The sequence below is a fragment of the Pteropus medius genome, unplaced genomic scaffold (assembly GCF_902729225.1).
Source record: "Pteropus medius unplaced genomic scaffold, Ma_sr-lr_union100, whole genome shotgun sequence".
NCBI classification, from domain to species: domain Eukaryota; kingdom Metazoa; phylum Chordata; class Mammalia; order Chiroptera; family Pteropodidae; genus Pteropus; species Pteropus medius.
The window spans coordinates 7,900,040-7,923,794 of record NW_024354875.1 but is presented as its reverse complement, the minus strand read 5'-3'; the positions used below and the strand labels follow the sequence as shown (position 1 = coordinate 7,923,794).

Sequence of the window (23,755 nt, the reverse complement as noted above, 5' to 3'; positions counted from 1 at the left end):
AATTATATTTCAAATTAGTAATATAATTAAGCCTTCATATGAATTTACCTGAGCTGTGTTCATGTAGTTTTACTGTCTTAAAGCATTTAATAATAAGTAATAATATAATATCCAATTAAGTCATTTACAAAATATTTTTCACTTTTAAAAATGTAGTTTTATAAAACATTGTCTGGTCGTATAGATTGTAGAACCTCATTATCTCCAGATAAATGTTAATTTGTTAAACAAATCCCATTAGGCAATTCATATATTTATTCATTGTTAGTTTACTTACAGTTAAGCCTTTGGCAAATTCCTATGTGGACACTATATAACTAAGGTTTGGGGCAGCCCTAATTAAAATTTATAAATTTATGACAGTTGTGTAGACCTATAATAATTGAAAAAAGAAATGTCACCAGCTAATTAAAAGCACACATCTGAGAGGCATAATTAAAATTTTGCATGTAGAAATGAGTTTTTGCTCATTCCTTAATTTTTTGTAATGAAACTAAAAATAAAATATGTATATGAGCTGTATTCATATACAAAAGTATTACCAAATGAAATAGTTTCATATTGATTATGTCAGCAAGGGTTCATATAGTTCATTTCTATGACCTGCTCATAGAAGGATAAATTTAAGATAAAGTTTACCTTAGGCAAAATATTGGAAATGAAAGCAAAGCATTGAATTATTCAGTCATTCTATTACAAAAAATAGAGAATAATGTTTTTCTTTATGGATATCATTAAGAATATTTGTATAATTAACTATACACTTACTCTTCACTTTTATAAATATTTATTCTTTAAGGTATGTTCATACTATTTGAAAATTTTCTTACTCTTATAGCTTTGTTATTAAGACATTTAATATTTTTGTCAAAATGATTCAGAGTTTTCAACACAATTGATTGAGAGGAATGGAGAAGAGGGTTTGTACATTTGAAACAATATAACCAAATATTTCCACTCATAAAGTTGCAGTTATGCAAAAGGGAGGGGAAATTTTAATTTGGGGAGTTTGACAATATGTCTATAAAAGTAGAACTGGCTGGGTGAAGAGGGATGGTGCAATTTTTTGAAGTAGTCAGTATATCTGTATTAAATTCTTTCAATGACTACAAGAAAGCAGAAGCTCTCTCTTGTGACCATGTCTTTGGACTTTCTATGAAAGCTTTTGTTCCCAGAAATGAAGCGGGAAGAAAAAGGCCCCTGTTGAGGATAGAAAAAATCAAAATCGAAATCTTTTAACTGCAATGATAAGGGCTCTTATAATAACAGATGAGTAGATGGAGAGAATTTTCTTTCTCATCCATTCAAGATCTTTCTGTCCAGGATACTGACCCAAATAGATAATAGCATATATGACTGCCATCAAATATAACGCTCCAAAAACATTTGCTCAAAGGCAAGTTAAGCTAGGAACTTTTGGACACTCTTGCAACATCATGGAACTGATGATAAAAACTGTATACTAAATGCCTCTCAAGTCACATATATACCTAGGATGTAAAGTACACAATCACTTAATTAATATCTTGATAAAAGTGAGCACATGTTTAAAGTCCTCATCTTTGCTTTTCTTTTACTTTTTATTTAAATGAGGGCTGTTTTTAACTTAAGCTTGATGTCCTAGCTCCCTTGACATAGATATTATGTTTATAAAGTGCTAAAAGCTGCGAATTTAGTCCTATTTGCTTTTTAAAAATCCGAAAGCATATCCAGTTGAAAATATAAAACTGAAAAAATAAATAATGCATACAATTAACAACTATGTGACAAAGGAATATATAGGAAAAGCAGAAAGCATAATAAGCAAATGGCAGAAGACTAGTCTTGCACACACATGTACACAGACATATACAAATGAAGAGAAAAAAGAAAAGAGGGAGAAGGAGTTTTGGAAAGAGGAAGTGGAAGAGGAACCCAGTCAGACATAGATAAAAGCAGTATTCTTAAATAACTACCAAGAGAAAAGGTTCATGGTACAAATCTTGCAGCAAGCAAGTTTGAAATAGCAAGAGTTTCAAAAACTTTCAATGTACTATAACTAAATAATGTCACTTTTAGATACATAGCTCAAGAATTGCATAATAATAAAAAGCAAAATATTTAGATGTGAAAATGGTCAAAGGTTTAACTAGGTAGATATTAAACATTTATATCTATTTATAATATAAATTGGAGATAAAAATTTGCATTCAAATGGTTATACATAACTATTGCTCTAACAAAAGAACATTTATAGAACATATAATGCCAAAGAAAACTGTCCACATTGTATTTTAAAGTTAAACAGGACAAGAAATAAAACTGCTTGTATAACATGAGCCTAATATGAAAAAAAGTATATGTAAAGTATCCATATAAGGAAAGAGATCCTTCCTTATATTTCTGTATTTTCAAAATGTTCCCCAATCAACATGTATTATTATTATAAACAGAAATGAACATAAGAATTATTATTACTATTATTATTAGAAATTAAAATGATAATAATTATTATTATTGTCAGGATCATGGTAATTAAATGCCCAGCACGGTTCTCGCTCTTCGAATCTCCACAACAAACTTATGAGAGAATGAAAGTAAGATTCTCTCTAATTCTGGGTCTGGCTTCATGAATGACAGTTATTTGTTTGCTTGGACTATATGGTAAGGGAAATACTAAACTATTTAGTCTTATGGCTCTCTAGGCTAATGTCAAAAGGCTTGAGTTGGCTTACTTGTATTCACAGAAAAGATAAAAATGTTTTCGTCTCATTTCCACAATGCTGGCTGAAAATGAACTTTCTAGAAGTATAAATAGATTGTGACCTATAATTTGAAACATGTCAGAATATATCAAGTATTACCTGAGAGAAAGTTAGATAAAGCCCACAATTCTTCCTTTATTTTTTTCAGGCTTTGCTGAATAGTTTTCTGTAATCTTAATGATACTTAAGACAACTCGACAGCTGTAGTCAGCTAGCTAAAATTATGTATAAATGGACACTTACTTTCAGTCCAGGAAAACATTATATTAAGTGGAAAATTAGAATGTCAAATCTCTTTATCAAAAGACTAGCAATTTTTTAAAGTATTCAAAACTTTTATTACTTGAAGCTAAGCCAGAACACAGATTTTACAATGGAGAGTAGTCTTGGGGATAAGAGGTCAGGATATAGGCTTTCTGATTGCAATCTAATAACTAACTGAATAATGCTATGGTGATTTGTCTCTCAGCTTATTATTTTTATTTGTATAAAGGAATAAGAATGTGGCTTTTGTCCAAATAGTAAAGATGTTGTGAGTAAAGAATATATAAGTTTTAGATAGTATTTTCATAGAACATTGAATGTAATCATTTATAAATATGCTCTGCAGTTTAAATGTCAATTAAATGTGTCTAATATTTGAACTCATGTGTTTATCAAACTATTTGAACTAAACAATGACTATATACACAGAAGGATAGTTAGACATAAAACATTATAAACAGGGACAAAAATTTATGAGCACCAGACTGAGTCAATCAGTACCAAATTAAACAGGGTAAGCAGCATGGTTCACATAGGCAAATGAGTATGAATTCAAATAAATTGTTTAAAAAGAGAACCGACTAATGATGTTCACTCACATGTATCTATATCTCAGAAACAATAAGCATAGTCACTGTCTCATGGGAAGTTCACATGTAATTACTTTTGCTGGCATTCCTTTATAGCAATAAACCACAAATTTCAAAGCATTGTGTGTATATAGAAAGGGTAATGATTTATTTGTCCAATATTTAGCAGAGAAGTTATTTTGCTCACTTAAAGTTACATAATATTGATTAGATAATACCGATGAGTAGCATTTTTATAATCAACTTAAAACTGTTTATTAAATAAACTTAATTTTTAAAGACAGACACCAGCATTTTATCAAGTTACTGAAAATGCCAACAAATGGACCTTTATAATATTTTAAAAAATGTATACACTTTTGAGAAAGCATAGTGATTGATCAATAGTGATTGATATATTACTCAACTGAAACCTACCCAGAAAATTTTAGTCTAAAAATATTAGCAAGTAGGTAGTGATTGCTATGCTAAATATATATTCAAAACTATATTTTGAAAATTTTATAAACAATTATTTTTATCTTATAGTGACTACTACATTCTGAGTGTTTAAATGCTAAGAACTCTGGTAAATTTCTTAGATATATTATCTTATTATTTCTTGTCATTCTATGATGTTTACATTGTGGCATATGTCAGATGTGAGCTAGAGTGGTTAAGAAAACTGGAAAACTGAGAACCTATATATATATATTATATATATATATATATAATATATATATATAATATTTACCATGTTTGACATTAGCTATTATTGGTTTTCTAGTTAAATTTCAAGTTTATCTTTAATTTACTTTATTGTATAAAATTTGCTGGGATACTTTAGAAAATATTTGCAGCCAGTTTCTTCTTACCTATGAACAGAAGCAGTATAACTAAATTAAGCTCAATTTATTGTGTGCACACACCTAACAAGGCATTTGCTGATATCCAGTGTAGAACTTGAACATGGACCTGTTGAATAGATCTAGCACTGAGAGAACCTATAGTCCACTGAAATCAGTCCAAAGGACAATACTTACGAGAAGTTTTTTCTCTCCTGAGGTGCATGCATGGAGATGCTAACCTTCTGAGTAGCTAAAGATACCCACTGGGATAGACAACAAGGAGCGATATGGTGGTCCGAAGTTTAGGAAGAAGAATGAGCCCAGAGTCAGAAAATGGGACTAAAGTCTTCAGATAGATAATTATTGAGGCCATGGAATTGGATAATGTAACCGGAAAGAAGTTTGGAAGAACATTTTTTGATAGACAGAAAGAAAAAAACATAAAAACAATTGGTAAAACAAAAGTCAGAAAAAAGAGAGGAAAATCTACAATAAAAAGTTAAAAGTTAAGTGTGTAGAATTTTCAACTCTAGATGTTGACACATGTAAAATTATGGAGAAAATTTGAGAATGATAATTCAGAAGAAATGAGTGGATTTAATAATTAAGAGAGTAGATGTAAGCTTTGCAGTAGTACACAAATGTGCAGTAAAGACAATACCACACATTAATTCTTCATGGCTAAATCGTTATTACCACCAGAGAATTAGAATCGATTTTCATGAGTAGTATACACATAGTGAAGGATCCTGACCTCTCTCCTGAGAAAACAAAGGAAAGTAACAGATTAAGACATAGTTTTGTATATTAAAAAAAAAAAAACAAAGTGTACATCCAATGAAGAATTAAGATGTTACTTTATTACCTAAGATTTTATTTTATCATATAAATTGAAAGCAGTGAGTATAAATTTATTTTGAAAAAGCGAGCACACAATGCACTATATATATGACAAATTATTGAATTATACACTTGAAATCTATATAATTTTATTAATCAATGACATCCCAATAAGTTTAATTAAAAAATGAATAATATATACATACATACATGCATACATACATACATACATATGGAAAAATCAAAGAAAGAAATGTTCAAGGATGTACCAAAATTTGAAGTTATATAAATAGATGTACCTGCAAATATTAAGTTTGCTTTTTTGTTTTTGTTTGTGTGTTCTTTCCTTTTAAAGGGTAGGATTAAGCATGTTTAGTAGATAAAGAAAAGAGAAAGACTCATCCTTCAAGTTTATAATTTTGGAGACTGAGAGTAAAGTTGATGAAGAAGTCCTGCTCTATCTCACCACAGGCATGCAAACAAATTTACGTTTAATTTTGTCTTAAATAAATAATGGATACTAAATGTATAATTCAAGAAAATTTTCAGAATGCTTTTCCTAGAACATTACAATGCCTTTATAGACACAATCACAGAGTAAGGCACACCTATAAGGGGTACATCTCATTCAGTAGTAAAAATAATAATCAGAACTAACAGAGTGCTTTCTATGTGCCTGGCACAATTAGAAATGCTTTGTATGTATTATCTCATTTATTCTATGTAATTCTACACAACAGGCCATGAGGTAGATACTGTTACTACCCCCATTTTCTATGTGAGAAAGTAAAAAGGTAATATTTACCCATGGTCCCACAACCAGTAATTGGCACAGATATTCTAAATCCAGGCAATCTGACAGCCTATGCTCTTAAGGTCTGAGCTAAGAATGCTGTAGAAACTGGACTGATTAGAGTCTACAAGCTGTTCTTCCCCTCTTCTCTCAGGTCAATTAATGTTCTTACTGATTGTGCAACCCTCACAGGCTGTCAGTGCTCCAGACCCCTGGATGCATCATTTCTGTATCTTAGTCATTGTAACAATGCTGTTTCCTTCTCAAATGTCAACATCACATTCAGCTACCTAAAAAAATCATATAAATAAATGAATCCAATGCAACTTGTTAGAGTTCACCTAGAGGGATTCTTGAAAATATTATATGGAGCCATTATAAAATTCTGCAACAGATGTTTCATTTCCCATCAGCAAACAAAAGATCTGCTATACCAAGTTAGATAATATTCCCCTGAATATGAAGAGATTTCTACTTGTTAAAAATAAATCTTTTCTTCAAAGGAAGAGAAATAGGAGCTTTTTAAAAAACAAGTCAGCTATGATATAAATGATATAAGATATATGCTACCTATGGAACAGCCTGGTCACTCTGCCCTGGTTTCAAAACAACTGTAGATGAGATGAAAGCATGGTGCTGTTTCTGAATGACTGGAATAAGAGAATGTTCAAGTGCCTTAGCAGACCACGTTTTTATTTTTTTTTTCTACTTTTCTTTACATTTTTTCCCCCAAACTTCTATCATTTTACTTGCTTTTTCACTCCTAATTAAAAGAAAAGGAACAGAGTTCGAGTCAAGATGGCAGAGTAGGTAAACACTGTGCTTGCCTCCTCTCACAATCATGTTAAAATTACAACTAAACTACAGAATAGCCATCATTGGAGTCACCTAAAGTCTAGCTGAACAAAAGTCCTACACCTATGGAAACAGAAGAGGCCACTTAAAGACTGGTAGGAGGGGTGGAGATGAGAAACAAGCTAGTCCCACTCCCACATGTGGCAGTGGAGAATCAAGAAAAATATCTCGACTGCAGAGATCCCTCCAGAGGAACAAGGGGTCTTGGCCCTACACCAGGCTCCCTAGACCAGGATTCCAGTTCCAGAAAGAGAAGTCCCCACAACTTCTGGCTGCAAAAACTAGTGGAGATTATGGCTGAGTGAGACAAAGGGTTGGGGTAGTCCCAGGTGCTCCTCTTAACAGGCCCTACACAAACTTCCTTGGGGATGGAATTGCTCACTCTGCTCTCCAGCACTGGGGCGGCAGCTCAAACGGTGCCTGGGACATATGAGAAAGAATTGAATTGTCTGGCTTCAGGGTGAGGGCTAGAGGAGCAGCTTTCTCCCAGACAAAAGTGCTAGCAGAGGACGTTATTAATTTGTTAAGCTCTCCTCTACCTGGCTTGCAGACCCAGGTTGAGCATCTTATCTGAGTCTCCAGCAATGTAGCTAACACTAGTCACTCAGCCCTGGTGAATCCCTAAGACCCTGCCCTTCCTAAAATGTGGGCCCCCACAAGCCACTTCCAGCTGATTTTCCATACAAACATCTGTCTTGGCTCATGCTGTGGATTTTCCTAAAATCTCTCAAAGGTTCATAAAACTTAAACAAGCTTCATCTGGCCTCAGAGTGCCCTGTACCTCTTGCTGAGCAGCCTCAAGCCCAGCACTAGCAACAGCCAGCCTCAGTTTATAGCTTGGCCTCTCAAGGCACCTCCAAGCCCAGCGTGGGTGGTGGACATCTGTGGATTGCTTTGTGGCTATAGCTGAGTTTGGCCTGTGGCAGGGCCCCTTCCAGGAGGTCCTGGACTGCATACCCAGTGGCCGGCTTCAGTCTGAGTTAGAGCACCTTCAGGGTCACACCTGAGGATGACATACCCAAAGGGCAGGCAGGGCAGGCACTAGAGCAAATCTTGCTCTGTAGGGTCAGCCCCTATACAACAGCTCCCCCACTGGTCACGGCCAGTCATCACAACCAAGCAGCCCAAAGGTCAATCCCTCTCATTGACAAGCAAACAGCAACCAAGGCTCAACTACAACAGGAGGTCACACACAACCCATACAAGGTACATACCTGGAGCACCCAGCTCAGGAGACCAAGGAAGACTGTGCCACTAGGTCCCACAGTACACCTACTACATGAGACCACTCTACCAAAATCGAGAGACATAGTAACCCTACCTAATACATAGAAACCAAAAGAATTAGGCAGCCAAAATGAGAAGACAAAAGCACAGAACAAGGCTCCAGAAAAAGAACTGAACAAAATGGAGAGAAGAAATCCACTGGATATAGAATTCAAAACACTGGTTGTAAAGATGCTAAATGAATTTAGGGGAAGAGTAGATGAACTCAGTGAGAACGTTAAATAAATAGAACACATGAAAGTGGAGATAGAAAACAAGAAAAAAAGAACCAGTCAGAAATGAAGAATACAATAACTAAAATGAAGAATACCTTAGGAGGAGTTAACAGTAGATAAGATGAAGCAGAGGATCGAATCAGCGATTTAGAGGATAAAGCAGCGGAAAATATCCAATCAGAATAGCAGCGGAAAATACCCAATCAGAATAACAAGAGAAAAGGATTTTTTAAAAATGAGGATAGTTTAAGGGGCTTCTGGGACAATATCAAGTGTACCAACATTCACATCAGAGAGATACCAGAAGGAGAAAAGAGAGAGCAACTAATTAAAAACCTATTTCAAAAATAATGACTGAAAACTTCCCTAACCTGGTGAAAGAAATAGACATACAAGCCCAGGAAGCGCAGAGAGTTCCAAACAAGATGAACCCAAAGAGGCCCACACCAAGACAAATCATAATTAAAATGCCAAAGGTTAAAGGCAAAGAGAGAATCATAAAAACAATAAAAGAAAAGCAACTAGTTACCCATAAGGGAGATCCCGTAAGACTGTCAGCTTATTTCTTTACAGAAACTTTACAGGCCAGAAGAGATTGGCAGGAAATAGTCAAAGTGATGAAAAGACCTACAATCAAGATAACTCTACCCAACCCAGCTATCGTTTAAAATCGAAAGACAAATAAAGAGCTTCCCAGACAACAAAAGATATCACCACCAAACCTATATTACAAGAAATCTTAGAGAGATTCTTTAATAAGAAGGAAAAGGGGAAAAAGGTCAAAAATATGAATAAAAAGTGACAATAACTACATATCTATCAACAATTACTCTAAATGTAAATGGGTTAAATGACCTGAAGAAAAGATATAAGATAGCTGAATGGGTAAGAATACAAGACCCTTACATATGCAGCTTACAAGAGATTCACTTCAGATCAAAAGGCACACACAGACTAAAAGTAAAGGGATGAAAAAAGATGTTGCATGAAAATGAAAACAAACAAAAAGAAGCTGTAGTAACAATACTTACACGAGACAAAAGAGACTTTAAAACAAAGGCTGTAACAAGAGGCTATAACAAGAAGGATCTGGTAATCTCACTTCTGGATATTTATTTGAAGAAACTCAAAACAGTACTTTGCAACATTATTTACAATAACAAAGTTATGGAGGCCACCTGGATGCCCATCAATAGGTGGATGGATAAAGAAGAAGTGGTACATAGATATAATGGAATATTACTCAGCCACAAAAAAAAAGAATAAAATCTTGCCATCTGCAACAAAGTGGACATAGAGGATATTGTGCTGAGTGGAGTAAGTCAGAGAAAGATGAATGCCGTATTTGGAATCTAGAGAACAGGATAAACAAGCAGAAACAAGTTCATATTAACAGTATTTTGATAGTTGTCAGATTGGAATGTAGGGGAATGGGTAGGGGAGGGAATTAAGAGATGCAAATTGGTAGTTGCAAAATATTTATGGGAATATAGAGTTTAACATGGGCAATATAGTCAGTAGTATTGTAGTAACTATGTATGGTGTCATAAGGGTACTGGATTTATCAGGATGATCACTTCATAAGTTATATAAGTGTCTAATCAGTATGTTGCACACTAGAAATTAATATAATGTATGTCAACTATAGCTGAAAAAATAAAAATATAAAAAATAAATAAATAAATAAATAAATAAATAAATAAATAAATAAATAGAAGGTAGTAACCAGGAAAAAAAAAGAAAAGGAAAGAAAAAACTAAACCTAGAAAGTAATGCAGAAAATCATAAATGTATACTGTTTAATATCCACTTCTGTATGGTACTTTTTCTAATCATGCTATTGCAATTTGTGTACTGTGTGTTTTATATTTAGCTTGTATTCATTTACATTCCTGTTTATATGTTCTATATCTCTGTAAGTCATGTTGTGGATGAAGAGGAATGATTTCTTTTGTTCAGAGTTTTTGGTTTTCTTAGTAACTGTATTCTAACAATTACCTATCCTCTTGATCTTCTACTGGCATTTATTTTGTTGTTTGTATCTTCATTTTTCATCCTTTATTGTTCCAGGGAAGATATGTTGTTGGTATGTAATCAACAACTAGAAAATTCATTATCATTATAAGAGAAATTTTTATCTAAAAAGTTTAAAGCCATATCCTGGCAATGGAAAATATGACGTTAATCAGCTTTAATGTATATAAAATTTACCTCATTTCTCAACCTATTAATAGGATTTATCTGCCACTAAGCTAATAGCATTTATAAATGTTTTAAAGTAATACTATTCAACATAAAAATGTATATAACTTTTTTCATCTAGAAGCTTCTAGCATTTTAAGTGTGTGGAGCTTTTTCAAAGTAAAATAAGTACAATGTGAAACTTGTTTATTCATTCTCTTAGAAATGCAGGTAGATTTTATTTGGAGGCATATTAATCACTTAAGAATGCTTTTCCAAAAAAAAATAAAGTTTAAATTGTCTCAATGTAGATTGTAGAATCTATGGCAATAGAGAGAACATATCAGTTTTGCACTTCAAGTTTTAAGCCTTATACTCATGCATTTTTCTGACCATTGTAATTATTCTTCATGTCTACAAAAATGAGAGAGGAGATGGTTGGCTATTCTTTCATGCTAGCAAATTAGTGATATTTTCTGAGCTCTAGTTGAGATCTATAACCGAATTTCTTTCTTATTCTCTTTCATAGTATTTCTTTCATTTGTACAAACAAACTCGTTCTTTCCCCATTGTAAATGATAGCCATTACGTTTTTTTTTGTTGTTTTTGTTTTTCTTCACCTCTCCTACAGAACTAGTTCTATATTCAGTTTTCTACTAGGTCTTTGACAGTTCAGACAATTAGAGACTCATTCCTAATATAACAGTTAACTGTTATGTTCAAAACACCTTAAAGGATGTTCACCTTTCATTGTGATGTTAGTTCCAATATAGCAAATAGAGAAAAATATCTAAAGATGATCCATATGATTTTCTACAGTGTGCTATTAACATTAGACTTCTAAATCGTCTTACTAAACTATAAGTGACCATCCTTTATCATGAATAAAAATATCAAAATGAAATAAAATAGGACTTAGTAGTTACTTGTATACTAAATAGTACATGTATTTAGATCAATTAAAATAATGTTCACAAATCTCATTATAGATGACATACTCACTTTAAACTTATTAAAATATTTATAAGTTTAAACTCATGCTTTATGTAGATTCAGCAATGATTGTTACCTGATGATTAAACACTGGGAAATTTGATTTTCTCTATTTTATATTCTAATGGCCAACACTATCTACATTACCAACAGTAGAGCAAAAATAATCTAAAAATCAAAATGAACATGAAAAGAGAAATACAGAGAATAATAAAGCACTTTAAAATATAAAATACTGGTATGAATGTATAATTACTTATAAAATGAGCTTGTCTTATTTTACCTGATGTGAACCTGAGTTATCATCTAATCTAGGCTTCACTGGAATATTGGAACACTGAGACCCAAAGAGGTCACGTTACTGCCCAAAGTCACAGATTAAGAAGGGGATGAATTTTGACCAGAACCCATGCTTCCTGATTCTTATCTAGTGAGGATTCCATAAAAATAAACCATTTTAGCCAAATAATGTCCTTTTTATTACCTTTTTCCAATAGGGAGACCCACCTGCAGCTGTGCACTGGGGTTCACTGGACCAAACTGTGGTAAGACAGTCTGTGAGGATTTTTGTCAAAATGGAGGGACCTGCAGTGTGACTGCTGGGAACCAGCCTTATTGCTACTGCCAGCCTGAACACACAGGAGACAGATGTCAGTACTGTAAGTGAAAGCAGCACCCACAAGTCAGTCTTACAGCATGCTTTGATGAAATTTTCTTATTACCTAAATCTATATTTCCTAAATTATCTCAGGTTTCAGCCACCTCATTTCTCAGTTTCACCTCCATGTCACCCCCAACTCCAGCAATTCATTATATTATTCTTCATCCTTCTCTTATTTTAAAGATTCTTTTTTTTTTCCCTTCTATACCTTAGATTCCATGGTCTATTATTATAATCATTCCCTTGAATATATCCTCAACTCCATTGCTCTCTCTTCCCTTCTATTGTTCTTTCCTAGAAAACCATAACCATGGCTAAATCCAGTTCTTCTGTCCTGAACGGGTGAATGCAACTGAAACAACAACAACAATACTGAATGCAACTAAAACAACAACAACAACGACAAACATAATCATATAGACTGTTCTCACTTGAGTTCTTATCACTAATCTCAAATGGGCACTCACTTATGACTTCTACAGTATTTCACTAATTCATTGACTCTCCTAGATGTCTATGCCCTATGTTCTTTCTCCTTAAACCTCCAAAACCTGCTCCCCAGCTTTATTCTCAGCTAAAGAATTTGCTTACTGTTTTATTGGTAAAAATCGAAGCTGTCTAAAGAGAACTGCCACAAACTCCAGCTATCACATCCCTCAAGCTGCTTTATCTCATATTCATATTTTCTGTCTTCTTAAGACTAGGAACCCCATGCTACATTCCATGCTACACTATCCACTCATACATTAGTTATCTCTTAGCTTCTCATGAGTACATCTCTTACAACTGTCCCCTCTTTCTTCTGCTTTATTAATAATTCTCTTTCTACCTAGTCTTTTCTTAAAACAAAAACAAAAATTTACATTGTGCCCACGTACCTTTCTAGCTACAACTTTATTTCTCTGCTCATTTTTTTTTTTACAATAGCATTGCTCTAAAAAGTTGGTTTACTCTCTAATTCCTCTCTTTCTATTTTTCTTTTGACCTCACATCTGTCAGATTTTTATCTTCACTATTTTGCTAAAACTTTTTTTTTATCAAAGTCAAGTTAATTAATTTCTTTTAATGTCATCCATGTTTTTATATTCAATGGTCAATTCTCTAGTCTTAATTTACTTCTACAGTGAGCAGTTAATGACTCCCTCCTTAAAACACTTTCTTCACTTGTCTTTAATCTCTTATTTTTATTCTAAATTAACTGGCTACTTCTCAGGGTCTTTTGCTAATTCCTCCTTATTTCCCTGACCTTTAAACGTTAGAGTGACTTCTGAGTCTGTCCTCGTAAATCCCTTCTTTTCTAAAATACTCACTCCTTAAGACTGTCATTTCTGTATAACTCTGCACGTTAGAATGACCTCGACAGCTTTTATAAAATATAGTTTTCCAAACATCACATCCAAAGATTTTGATTTTCTTAGCATGTATGGCTCATCTATATTATTTAAACTTTTTCAGATGTTTTACATATGTGACCAAAATTGAGACCTATTGCCTGGATGATTTCAACTAATTGATTTCAACTAATTCAAATGTAAACAGTTCCAAATACATGTTTCCAGCTGAACCTATCTCCTGAATATCAGATTTTTATACTTCGGTGTGTGTATTTGACAGCTTGATGTGGTGCTAAATTAACCTGATTTTCTTATGTAAAAATCACTATACCATATTTTACCTTACGTCTATAAAATGAAACACTCAGTATCCGGATTCAAAAATCTTGGCGTCATTCTTAATTTTTTCCTTTCTTTTACACTCTACCTTTATTCTCATTTTTACCTTTAATATTTATCCAGAATCTGAATACTTCTCACCATCTGCATTTTCATTGCTCTCATTAAAGCTACAAGTATCTTTTACCAGGGTTATTATTAACTGATCTCTATACTTTCTCTCTGTACCCTCTCAAAAGAACAGCCACATAAATAGTTGTATCTTTTATTCATAATAAAAAGATATTTTTTTTATCTCAATCACATTTACTGAGATCTTTCTACATCCAAATGCTTTTGTAATTGCTTTTTTTTTTTGCATTAATTCTATTAATATATTTAATTCAACTAATGAACATAGTATTGTTTCGAGCCTTGTTTTATAGAGGAGGCTACTGAGGAGGCAAAAAGAGCCTCCTGAAGATTGCATAAATGATAACTTGGAGAGCCAGGATTCAAACCCAGGCAACCCAACTCTAGGGCCCACATCCTTAAAAATTACTTAACATCTGGTCCTCAGATCATTTGATATCATTGAGGACCTCACTGACAGTGGCTTGGGTCTCTTGTCATTGTAGAAAGTGTATGGAACAGCACAGAATCAAGCTATATGCACTGACTTATTTGAGAATATTAAGTAGTATTAAATATTTACCTCTGATGTTACAGCAGGGAGCCACTTCTGCTGCATCAAAGAGTTACCTTCAGTTTCAAATGGTATTTTCTTTTCTATGTGTACATTCTCTTCATGTTAGGCTACCCTTGTCTTGGCATATATGGATGTCACTACCCTAAGGCAATGCCCTTTTACACATTGCGTGTCCAACTTACCTCTTAAATGATATTCATCGCAGGCCATTAGAGTTTATTTGGCAAATACAAGTTCACATGCATGCAACCTCACTCACGTTACTCACATCCTCATCACTCTCTCTCATCTCCCTCCTCTCAACATTGTATTCCAGCACAACTTCCATTTAGTAACTCAGGTTCTTTTTTTTATTTTCTGCTTCATCAGTCTCACGACCACCCATGATTTCCATGCATATCATGGCCAATGCCAACTGCTATGTTGTATAATACAGACCACCAAGGCTATCTAAACTATGTCCGCATCCTATTCTTTGGTTTAATGAAATTGCACTGATCATGTTTCATCATATGTCAACTCTCAACTTTCTTATGCTATTCTCTTTCTCTGAAATGCACTATCTTTGTATTCCTCCTCGCCTTAATTTCTTTATGCCAAATTCTATTTACATGTCTCTGTCTAGCTTAAACACCATTTTTTTTTTAGAGTTTTTCACATTCACCTTCAATTTGAATTGCTCTCTTTCTCTTCTGAATTTTCAAGTCACTTATTCTTTACCTCTTTTTACCTCTATTTACTTTTATCTAGTAGTATTATTATTTGTCTGCATTCTTCCTACTTGTCTGGGATGACTTCTTTGATATTATACCCAAAAATGGCATTTGTCAGGTAAACAAATAAAAGAAAATAATCATAGATAAATAAATGAGAGCTGTTTGGAGACAAATTAATAAAATAACAATTTATTTAATATACAAAAGTTACATTTAATCAGAGTCCGATGTCTAGTATCTTTGTGTGGAGCTATTTTTCAGCTCTCAATTGGTCCATAACCATAGAACACCAATCTTTTTTAAAATTATTTTTTAAAAGTTGAAGCATCACTATTCTTGATTCTTTTTGAAATAAGTTTAAAAAATAGTATATGGTTATCATTTTAGTAATTCGAATTCCTAAAAAGAGTAAATTCAGCAGCTTATATTTTAATTGGAAACTTAATAGAATCACAGTCTGAGGTAGCTTAATGCATTATAAAAGCTTGAGTTATAATTTTATTATCACTATTAACAGTCATACCACTTCCCACCTTTTACTGCAAAGCACTTATTATGATTAACCAATTAATCCTCAGACAGAGGTTAAATAACTTACTCAAGGTCTCGAAGTAGTAATATTATAGTCAGAATTGGACCTCAGGAGTTGTTGATCAAGATGTCGACAAACATCCCTGCAGTACGATGATGCTGTTCTTTGGCAGCAAAATAAGTCTGTGGACAGTGTCATTAAAATGATAAATCCAACAACTGACAAAAGTGTAGTAAATGTAGGATCTATTAGATATGCGTAGGCAAGGTTCAATGAACCTGGTATTCTGTCAAAATTGTATCTTACATATACAAAACCTTCTCTCTGTAAATGAAGGAATGACAGAATGGTTCATTACAGTGCCTAATTAAAGGTCCATTAGTGGGAGGTAAAACATCAGTTCTTAGCTGTGCTGAGTAAAAACATTTTACAACCCTAATGGCAATATAAAATCCTGAGGTCGAAAATGCAAATTAATTTTAACAACAGCTCCCAGGAAAAGAGAGACAGAGATAAATAATGGCTAAAGTAAAATTAAGTACTCTTTAAGTTGTTCAAGAACAAATATAGATAGCTCCATTTCATACTATTTTTGAGCAAAGATTCCTAGTCCAATTAAAAAAATACTACTATACTACTTCTACTAGTACTGCTACTGCTAATGCTACTGCTATTAAGCATGGCATTTTGCATTTTAATCTGGATATTAACCAAGGGGCAACAATATCTGAGGTTATTTGTAATTAAATAGTAATGCCATTAGGGCAAAAGGGCCAAAGAGGACCAACTCGATCTTTGCATAAGAGCCAAATAGTCAAATCAAAATGCAATCTGTTTGTCTTATTACTGATATTTTCAAAGTTTTCTAGTGATCTGCTTGAAGAACCATTATATTTTCAATTAAAGCTAAGTATATTGAAATAGACCTGCATGACTTACTTACACTGGTTCCATAAGTACAGATATCAAATAATATCTCAAGTTTATAAAATTAGGCATACCTGAGAATAATGTAAACATTTCATCTATTGTAACTGAGATTAGGACCATAGTCTAGCAATAATTTATAAAAGTTATGAAATATAGATGTGAGCCAGTCATATATGATGACATGATGGATTATTGTTACCATTTGCCTTCCAGAGCAATTTCATTCCGTTAGTCAGCTGGTCAGTGAACATGTTTTGATATTTACAATGAACGTGTCATATATTAGACACTGAGGAGACTATGGTGTCAAGATATTTGATGTCTTCAAAAGGCTCACAGTCTTTAATGTGTGATTGCAAAAAGGAAATAAGTTATTATAGGACAGTTTAATAAAACGTAGAGGCTACCAGAACCCAGGAAAGAACACAGAATTTACTCTATGGAAAGATTTCTTGAAGGAAGTGGAATCCAAGATGAGACCAGAAGAAAGAAGATGCTAACCAGGTGAAGAAAAGAAACAGTGAGTGGAACATTTGCAAAGGCCTAGAAGAGAAAGTCTTTTGAAATTTATATTTTCTGTTTCCATCAGATTTTCCTAGGGAAGTTCTGACAAAGGAAATAATAATCACTGAACATGCATGGTGTATTGGTCACAGAGATACATGCTGTTATACATCATTTTATCTGATAGACGACTATATGATGGTTTGGCAAATGTTCATACAACCCTATGAGGTTAATTTTATTAGTCCAATTTTACAAGTGACAAAAAATGGGATTAAGCCATTTTCCCTAATCTGCCAGATTAGAGAACACAGGAGTCATAATTCATAGTTGTGTGAATTTGAATCCAAAAGTAGACTTCTCCTGCTATAATTTTTGTTCATTTAATATCTTGCTCATTCTGTTGCTTCTTTTCTAGACTCACTGAGAGAATGGATGTTCAAAGCTCAGGTAGCACGCTGACTCAGTCTGGTCATTGCAAGTTTCCACGTCATTGCAAGTTTCTACTCCATTGAAATGAAACATTAATAAGAATTTAAATCTTGAGCTGATTAAGTCTATGCTAGGCCCAAGTAGAAGAGACTAAAAGACTTTAATAATGAGCAGAAAATAGAAAAGAATCTTTTTAATGCCCCTGTTAATATGGAGGCCAGTTAGAACTGAGCCTAAAACCTCGAGAAAGGAACATGACTTAAAAAGTGAAATTATTACTCAGAACTAGCTATTTCTTAAGTATTTAAGTATTTAAGATTCATCGATCATTCACACCTAGATGGACAGGCAAAGTGCTGGGAGCCCTGGCTACTGAGTGCCCCCCAATTCTTTTTCTCTTGGTGAGAAAATAAACACTGCCTTCACTCAGGCTCTCATCATCTCTTGCCTGGATTACTACAACAGTGCCTTATGTACTCTTTCTTCCAACCTCGGAAACTTATTCATTGTCTCCAAAATATGCCCCCTTTCATCATTCATACTTTTTTTTCTTTACACATAGAATCCTTCATATACGCTAAACCTCTCTAACTCCCCCATTTTGTCTTCTTAACTTCCCTTTGACCTAGAACATTCACATTCTCACTGTACTGTTATCATTCATGTTCCTCACTCTTTACCCTACTAGAATATGAAACAGACCATGTTTTTTATACTTATCAATCTCGAGAATTAACTCAGTGCTTGGACTTAATAGATAGCATTAATATGTGAATGAATATAAATGAAGTACAAGGTTACTGTTTTCAGTCAATGAGACCCAGTTTGTTTGTTTGTATGTTTCGTTGTTTGTTTTCCTGTTCTCTGACAAGATCCCACTCAAAAGTCAGGGCTAGAGATCTGGGCCACCTTTACTTACCAGCTCATTAAAATCCACACTCCATGAGAAACTTTGTGCTTGTGCTTTCGGTTTGAAAAAAAAAGTGTAAAAATAGGATTAGATTTGAATAATATATATGAAGAAAAATAAATTCATTCAGTGTCCATAATAGAGAATGGTGAACTAAGAGGAAGATCATGTAATAATTTTATTATTTTACTCTAGATGTTTTAGAGAAAATTTTAAGAATTATAAAAATATTGTTGAACATTATTTCGATTCAGTAATAAAAATAAAATTATTAAAAATAGATTTTACTATAATAGTATACTTTCATTTAAAAGAAATGTAAGTCTATGGCCATGCCGTACTGAACTCGCCCAATTTCATCCGATCTCGGAAGCTAAGCAGGGTTGGACCTGATTAGTACTTGGATGGGAGACCACCTAGGAATACCGGGTGCCAGTAGGTTTAAAGAAAAAAAAAAAAGTAAAAGAAATGTAAAAATAGTAATGAAAGGGAAAAGATTTAGGGAAAATGTGCTTATATAAAAGAAAATTTATTGGAAGTCAAAGTACACATTCTGATTATTAAAATTATTTTATTCAATTGATATATATTGAACACTTATGAATACCATTTGTTATTGTAAGGATACTCTTTGAAGATACTTGTCTTCCATAATTTTGGGTGAATAAAAACCAATGGCATATCTTTTCAGATTAAAAGCCAGACAAAGCTGCAACTTTAATTATATAGTAAGAAAGGACTTGTCAAAGATCAGAAATGAACTTTATTCCATGCCATTTTAAAGCATACCATTATTTTTCTATGTGATTAAGTTTCAACATGTTCATAAAGTTAACTATGGCTTACACTTGAAGTTTTAGTAATTATGTTTAATAATTTTAGCATTACTAAAAAAAACAAAAAACAAAAAACCAAAAAACTTTAAGCATGCTTTATTACTCTTGCTGGCATTACAGCAGAAACATCTTTCCATGACAGCGTCATTTGATTTTGAGACAACTCTAATCTCATAACAGTCTTGAAACAGTGCTTTACCTGTTAATCATGCCAAGTTTAGGTGATTTAATCTTCTACTTTTATGCCACATTAGCACCACTGATAGTTATTTACCTTCGTTTTCCATCTTAATGAAAGCGAGTCTACAAAATAATGTGAAAAACAGTGAAAGACAGCTTTAAATGGTTTAATTGAAGGTAGAAAATAACCTGTCACACAAATTATGGTTAGTAATTGTCTAAAGATGGATTTATATTCAAATAAACTGAATATGCAAGTTTCTACGTCATCATTCATACTTTGAGTGCTTATCAAAATTAAATAAATTAATTAATTAATTAAGTAATTAATTTTAAAAAAGCAAGGCTTTGCATGAATAGAAGCATTTCATGATTATGATTCTGCTGTACTTGCTGTTGAGTTAACTGAATGGATTTATAAATAATTATCTGCAAACAGAATTGAGTATTCGAAAACAATATAGTACATAAATTATGCACAAACACACATATTGAAGAAAAATATTTATTTGAGGCTTACCTCAAACCAAGCACATTGTTTCTAGTTAAATGCATCTGCCAACATACTTTTTAAAAATAATTAATTCAAATGTAAATTTAAGAGTAACTTTAAAACATAGCACTTTATTCAAATTCGGACTGTCAACTGACGAGTTTTGAAAAAATATTATGAGTAAAAATTCTAAATGCTTTAAATGGAAGAAAACAAAATAAGATTCCATTTTATAGTTAATATGATAACCTTCGTGTTTAATTGTTAAATATTTCATCACTATAAACTTGTATTATTATTCAGTTTTATGCAAAAGATAGAACCTCTTTTTGTAGTTAACATTTGGCTAGAAAAAATTTTGTATTTATCCTAACTTGATGAAAATGGTGAGTTAGTATGCCATCACTGGCTCTCCAGATTAAAAAACAAAAAAAAACAAAACAAAAAAACTTCAAATTTTAAATTCATAGCTTCCGAGTCCCATGATGCAAAAGACCAAAGGAAAAAGGGGATTATTTATAATTTATCCTATGATTTTGTAACCTACCAAGTAAAGATCATATCATTATTTAAATCAAATAATATATTTAAAATTATATTTAGCTATTCAGTTTTTCTCATGAATGCAAAAATATAATTATAAGTTTGATTTAAGTAAGTAAATATATTTTAAAATTTAGATTTCCAACAAGCGAAATAACAATAAAAAGAGTAAAAATTAAATAAAAAAAGAGATAACCAATAATTTGTCATAGCATAGATGCTTAATTATATGAAAATGAACTATTAGGAGAAACTTATTTATTGGGAGTTGCCACCAAGGAATCACATACATCTTAAGTACAGCACAGTGAGAAACAGAAAGTCACTTGTTTCAGAATAGCACTAGGCAATTAATCCAAAGGTCAAGTAGCTAAATTTGAATTTTTAAATCTTCATTACCACTTGAAGATCCATGACTAAATCCGTGATAGTAGTATAATCTAATTTTCAATTTGATGAAATAATTTGCACTTTATTCATTCATTTGGAGAACTGAAAAAAATCTATATTATAGTAATTTGAGGGCAAGCTTTCCTTGAAAATCAATTGATATAAATAATCAACGTAGTGGCAGAAACAAATGAATTGGTGTGAAAATGCTCATATAACGAATGACACCTGATTTAACTGACTACTCAATTATTGTCTGAGGTCAAGAACTAAGGTCACTTCCTTGGTACCTTCCAGACCATGAATAATTGAAATTAAGCTGAAATTTTTCAACACCAGATTTCAATGCTTCTTAAATTGGAAGGTAGTATAAGCTTCTGATCCTTTTAAGAATCTCTTATCTAAATAAAACAAATACATAAAATGTTTTGCATGTAATTTCAGTGGGTTTCTGAAACTCCATATACACTTTAAGCTTATTCTCCTAGAAATAGTCAAGCTGGAATCCAGATTCAAGGAAGAAACATTTAGTTTTAGGGGTGATGATATGGAATTAAAATGTTCTTTCAGAATCATCTAGAACTATATGAAGTATAGATTCATGATTAACAAATAGTAATTTACAACTTGGAATTTTCAAATTATTTTCATCATCACAAGCAAAACTCAATGACATGATTTGTAAACAAAAATGATGACAATTATAACTATATGCTTCTTAGTGCTGGAAATTTCAAGTGAGATAATCTACAAAAAAGTTCTTTGTAAATTTAAAATGAAATATAAATTTTTAATTGTCATTTTAATATATATTTTGAGTGACTATAATTTATAATATGTATTATAATTTGTATTTTAGGTATGCATAATTTGGATAATAAAAATAAATGTATTAATTTTATAGCATTTATGGACATGGTTTGAAATGCTTTTTAAAAATAATTTCTGAAGTGATCCATGAATTTAGAATGGAATTCTATATTGAGTCACATGAAAGTAAGTAGATCAGGCCACTGAAGAAAATGATTCCTTGAATAGATTTAACTCCATAAACAGATTAGGCTGTGACTACAAAATTAAATCTATTGGAAGCTGAGAAGTTTAGTCTAATTCAATGCAATGCCTCATTTCTGGAAATTTAGCAGGTTACATCTTTAATTCACATGATAACCTGAACTGTCTGATGGTTGGTTCATTGATCCAACATCTGATTATCTATTTCACACAGCGCCAGATATCCAAGGACTCTTTTACAGGGACTTAATACCATCCTTCTTTGCTTCCTGTTTACTTTTAATCTTCCATGTCCCTATCTGAACATACACACACACATCCTGGCAAACTTCAGGTTGTTTCAGGAGGGGGTAAAACTGTCCTAGATTGATGTGATATTTACATAAATTTATAACTGCCTTTGGGATTTTAAAACTAAAAAAGTCAGCAGTATGACTCCCGGTCTGCCTTCTGAAGTGCTCTACTTTTCCAGGGCAGAGCTCATTCCTTAATTCAACAAATATTAATAGAGTATCTCATATGTGCCAGCCAGTGAGGCTTAGATTTAGTCATAAATAAAACAAAACTCCTCTCCTGGTACCTTTTAGTATTTATAAATAATACACAAACATGTTAGATGTCAGGTGGTGAGAAATGAGATGATGAAAAATAAAGCAGGGTAAATTAAGAAACTGACTACTGTATGAATGAAGAGAAAGGTCAGGGGCTACAGAAACAAAAACACATGTATCATATCAAAAAAGTTTCTTGCTACAGAATCTTTTTGTATGCTGTATGTATAAAAGAGTAATAACAATCTCATCACCTTAAGGTTGAAACAATTTACGAGGATTTTTTTTTGAAGAAAATGATTTTTCTAAATAGTATCTTGGATTAAATTATTTTATTAATTATAGTAATTTAATGTCTACTCTAATCATGGTAAATGCTGCTAACTAATAATAAAATTAAAGCAACTCTGCAATCTTGAGTATTGTAAAGGTCTTAGTAAAGTGGAAAACTGATTATTTTATATCAATATTATGTTTTATTCATACACATCTGATTGAAAGGAAACTTGTACATTTGACCAGAAGAAATCTTTTATACTTTTCTACATATTACTCTGCCAGGTGACCTTTTCAAGATGACTTTCTCAATGTTTTAGTGAACTCCCATTAAATTGTAATCACTTATATATAATCTGCTATATTTTTCCTTGCTATCACACCAGTGCAGAACCCTCTATATATATATATCGGTATATAGATATTGATATATTGATATAGAGAGATACTTATATATTATGCATTTTACAAGGTAGCATGTTGAAGGAAGACTAGAAGGAAGGTACATCTAAATACGCCAGAAATCATTACTTTGACATTTAGATTTGAAGTGAGTAACTTGAAAGAAGGAAATAAGGATGGAAAGATGAAAGGATTGAGGTGGGGAGAGAGAAAGAGACTGAGAGAAAAAGGAAAAGAACAAGGAAGAAGATTATGCACTACATGGGTTTGTCTAGGATAGCCTCATATTCTCCTAGTATGATGAGATGGGATATCCCCCACCCTCTAGGTAGGCTACAATGTGATGACAATAATTTCCTCATGAGAGTCCCATCTAAAATGATCTTTTCCACGATTACCTCCTATCCAGAATTCACCTCCCACATCTTCATGAAA

The 23,755-nt window shown here is 32.6% G+C and overlaps 1 protein-coding gene and 1 pseudogene across 1 annotated transcript in view; both read left to right on the top strand.

The window, feature by feature from the left end:
- The window catches only part of LRP1B (LDL receptor related protein 1B), a 1,647,539-nt gene that overhangs the window by 1,574,044 nt on the left and 49,740 nt on the right, over nt 1–23,755 (top strand). Inside the window, exon 84 of the mRNA XM_039855262.1 lies at nt 12,087–12,248. Within this exon, the coding sequence (XP_039711196.1) occupies nt 12,087–12,248 (162 nt within the window). The remainder of the gene's footprint in view (nt 1–12,086; nt 12,249–23,755) is intronic.
- On the top strand, nt 18,958–19,077 carry LOC120597352 (uncharacterized; annotated as a pseudogene).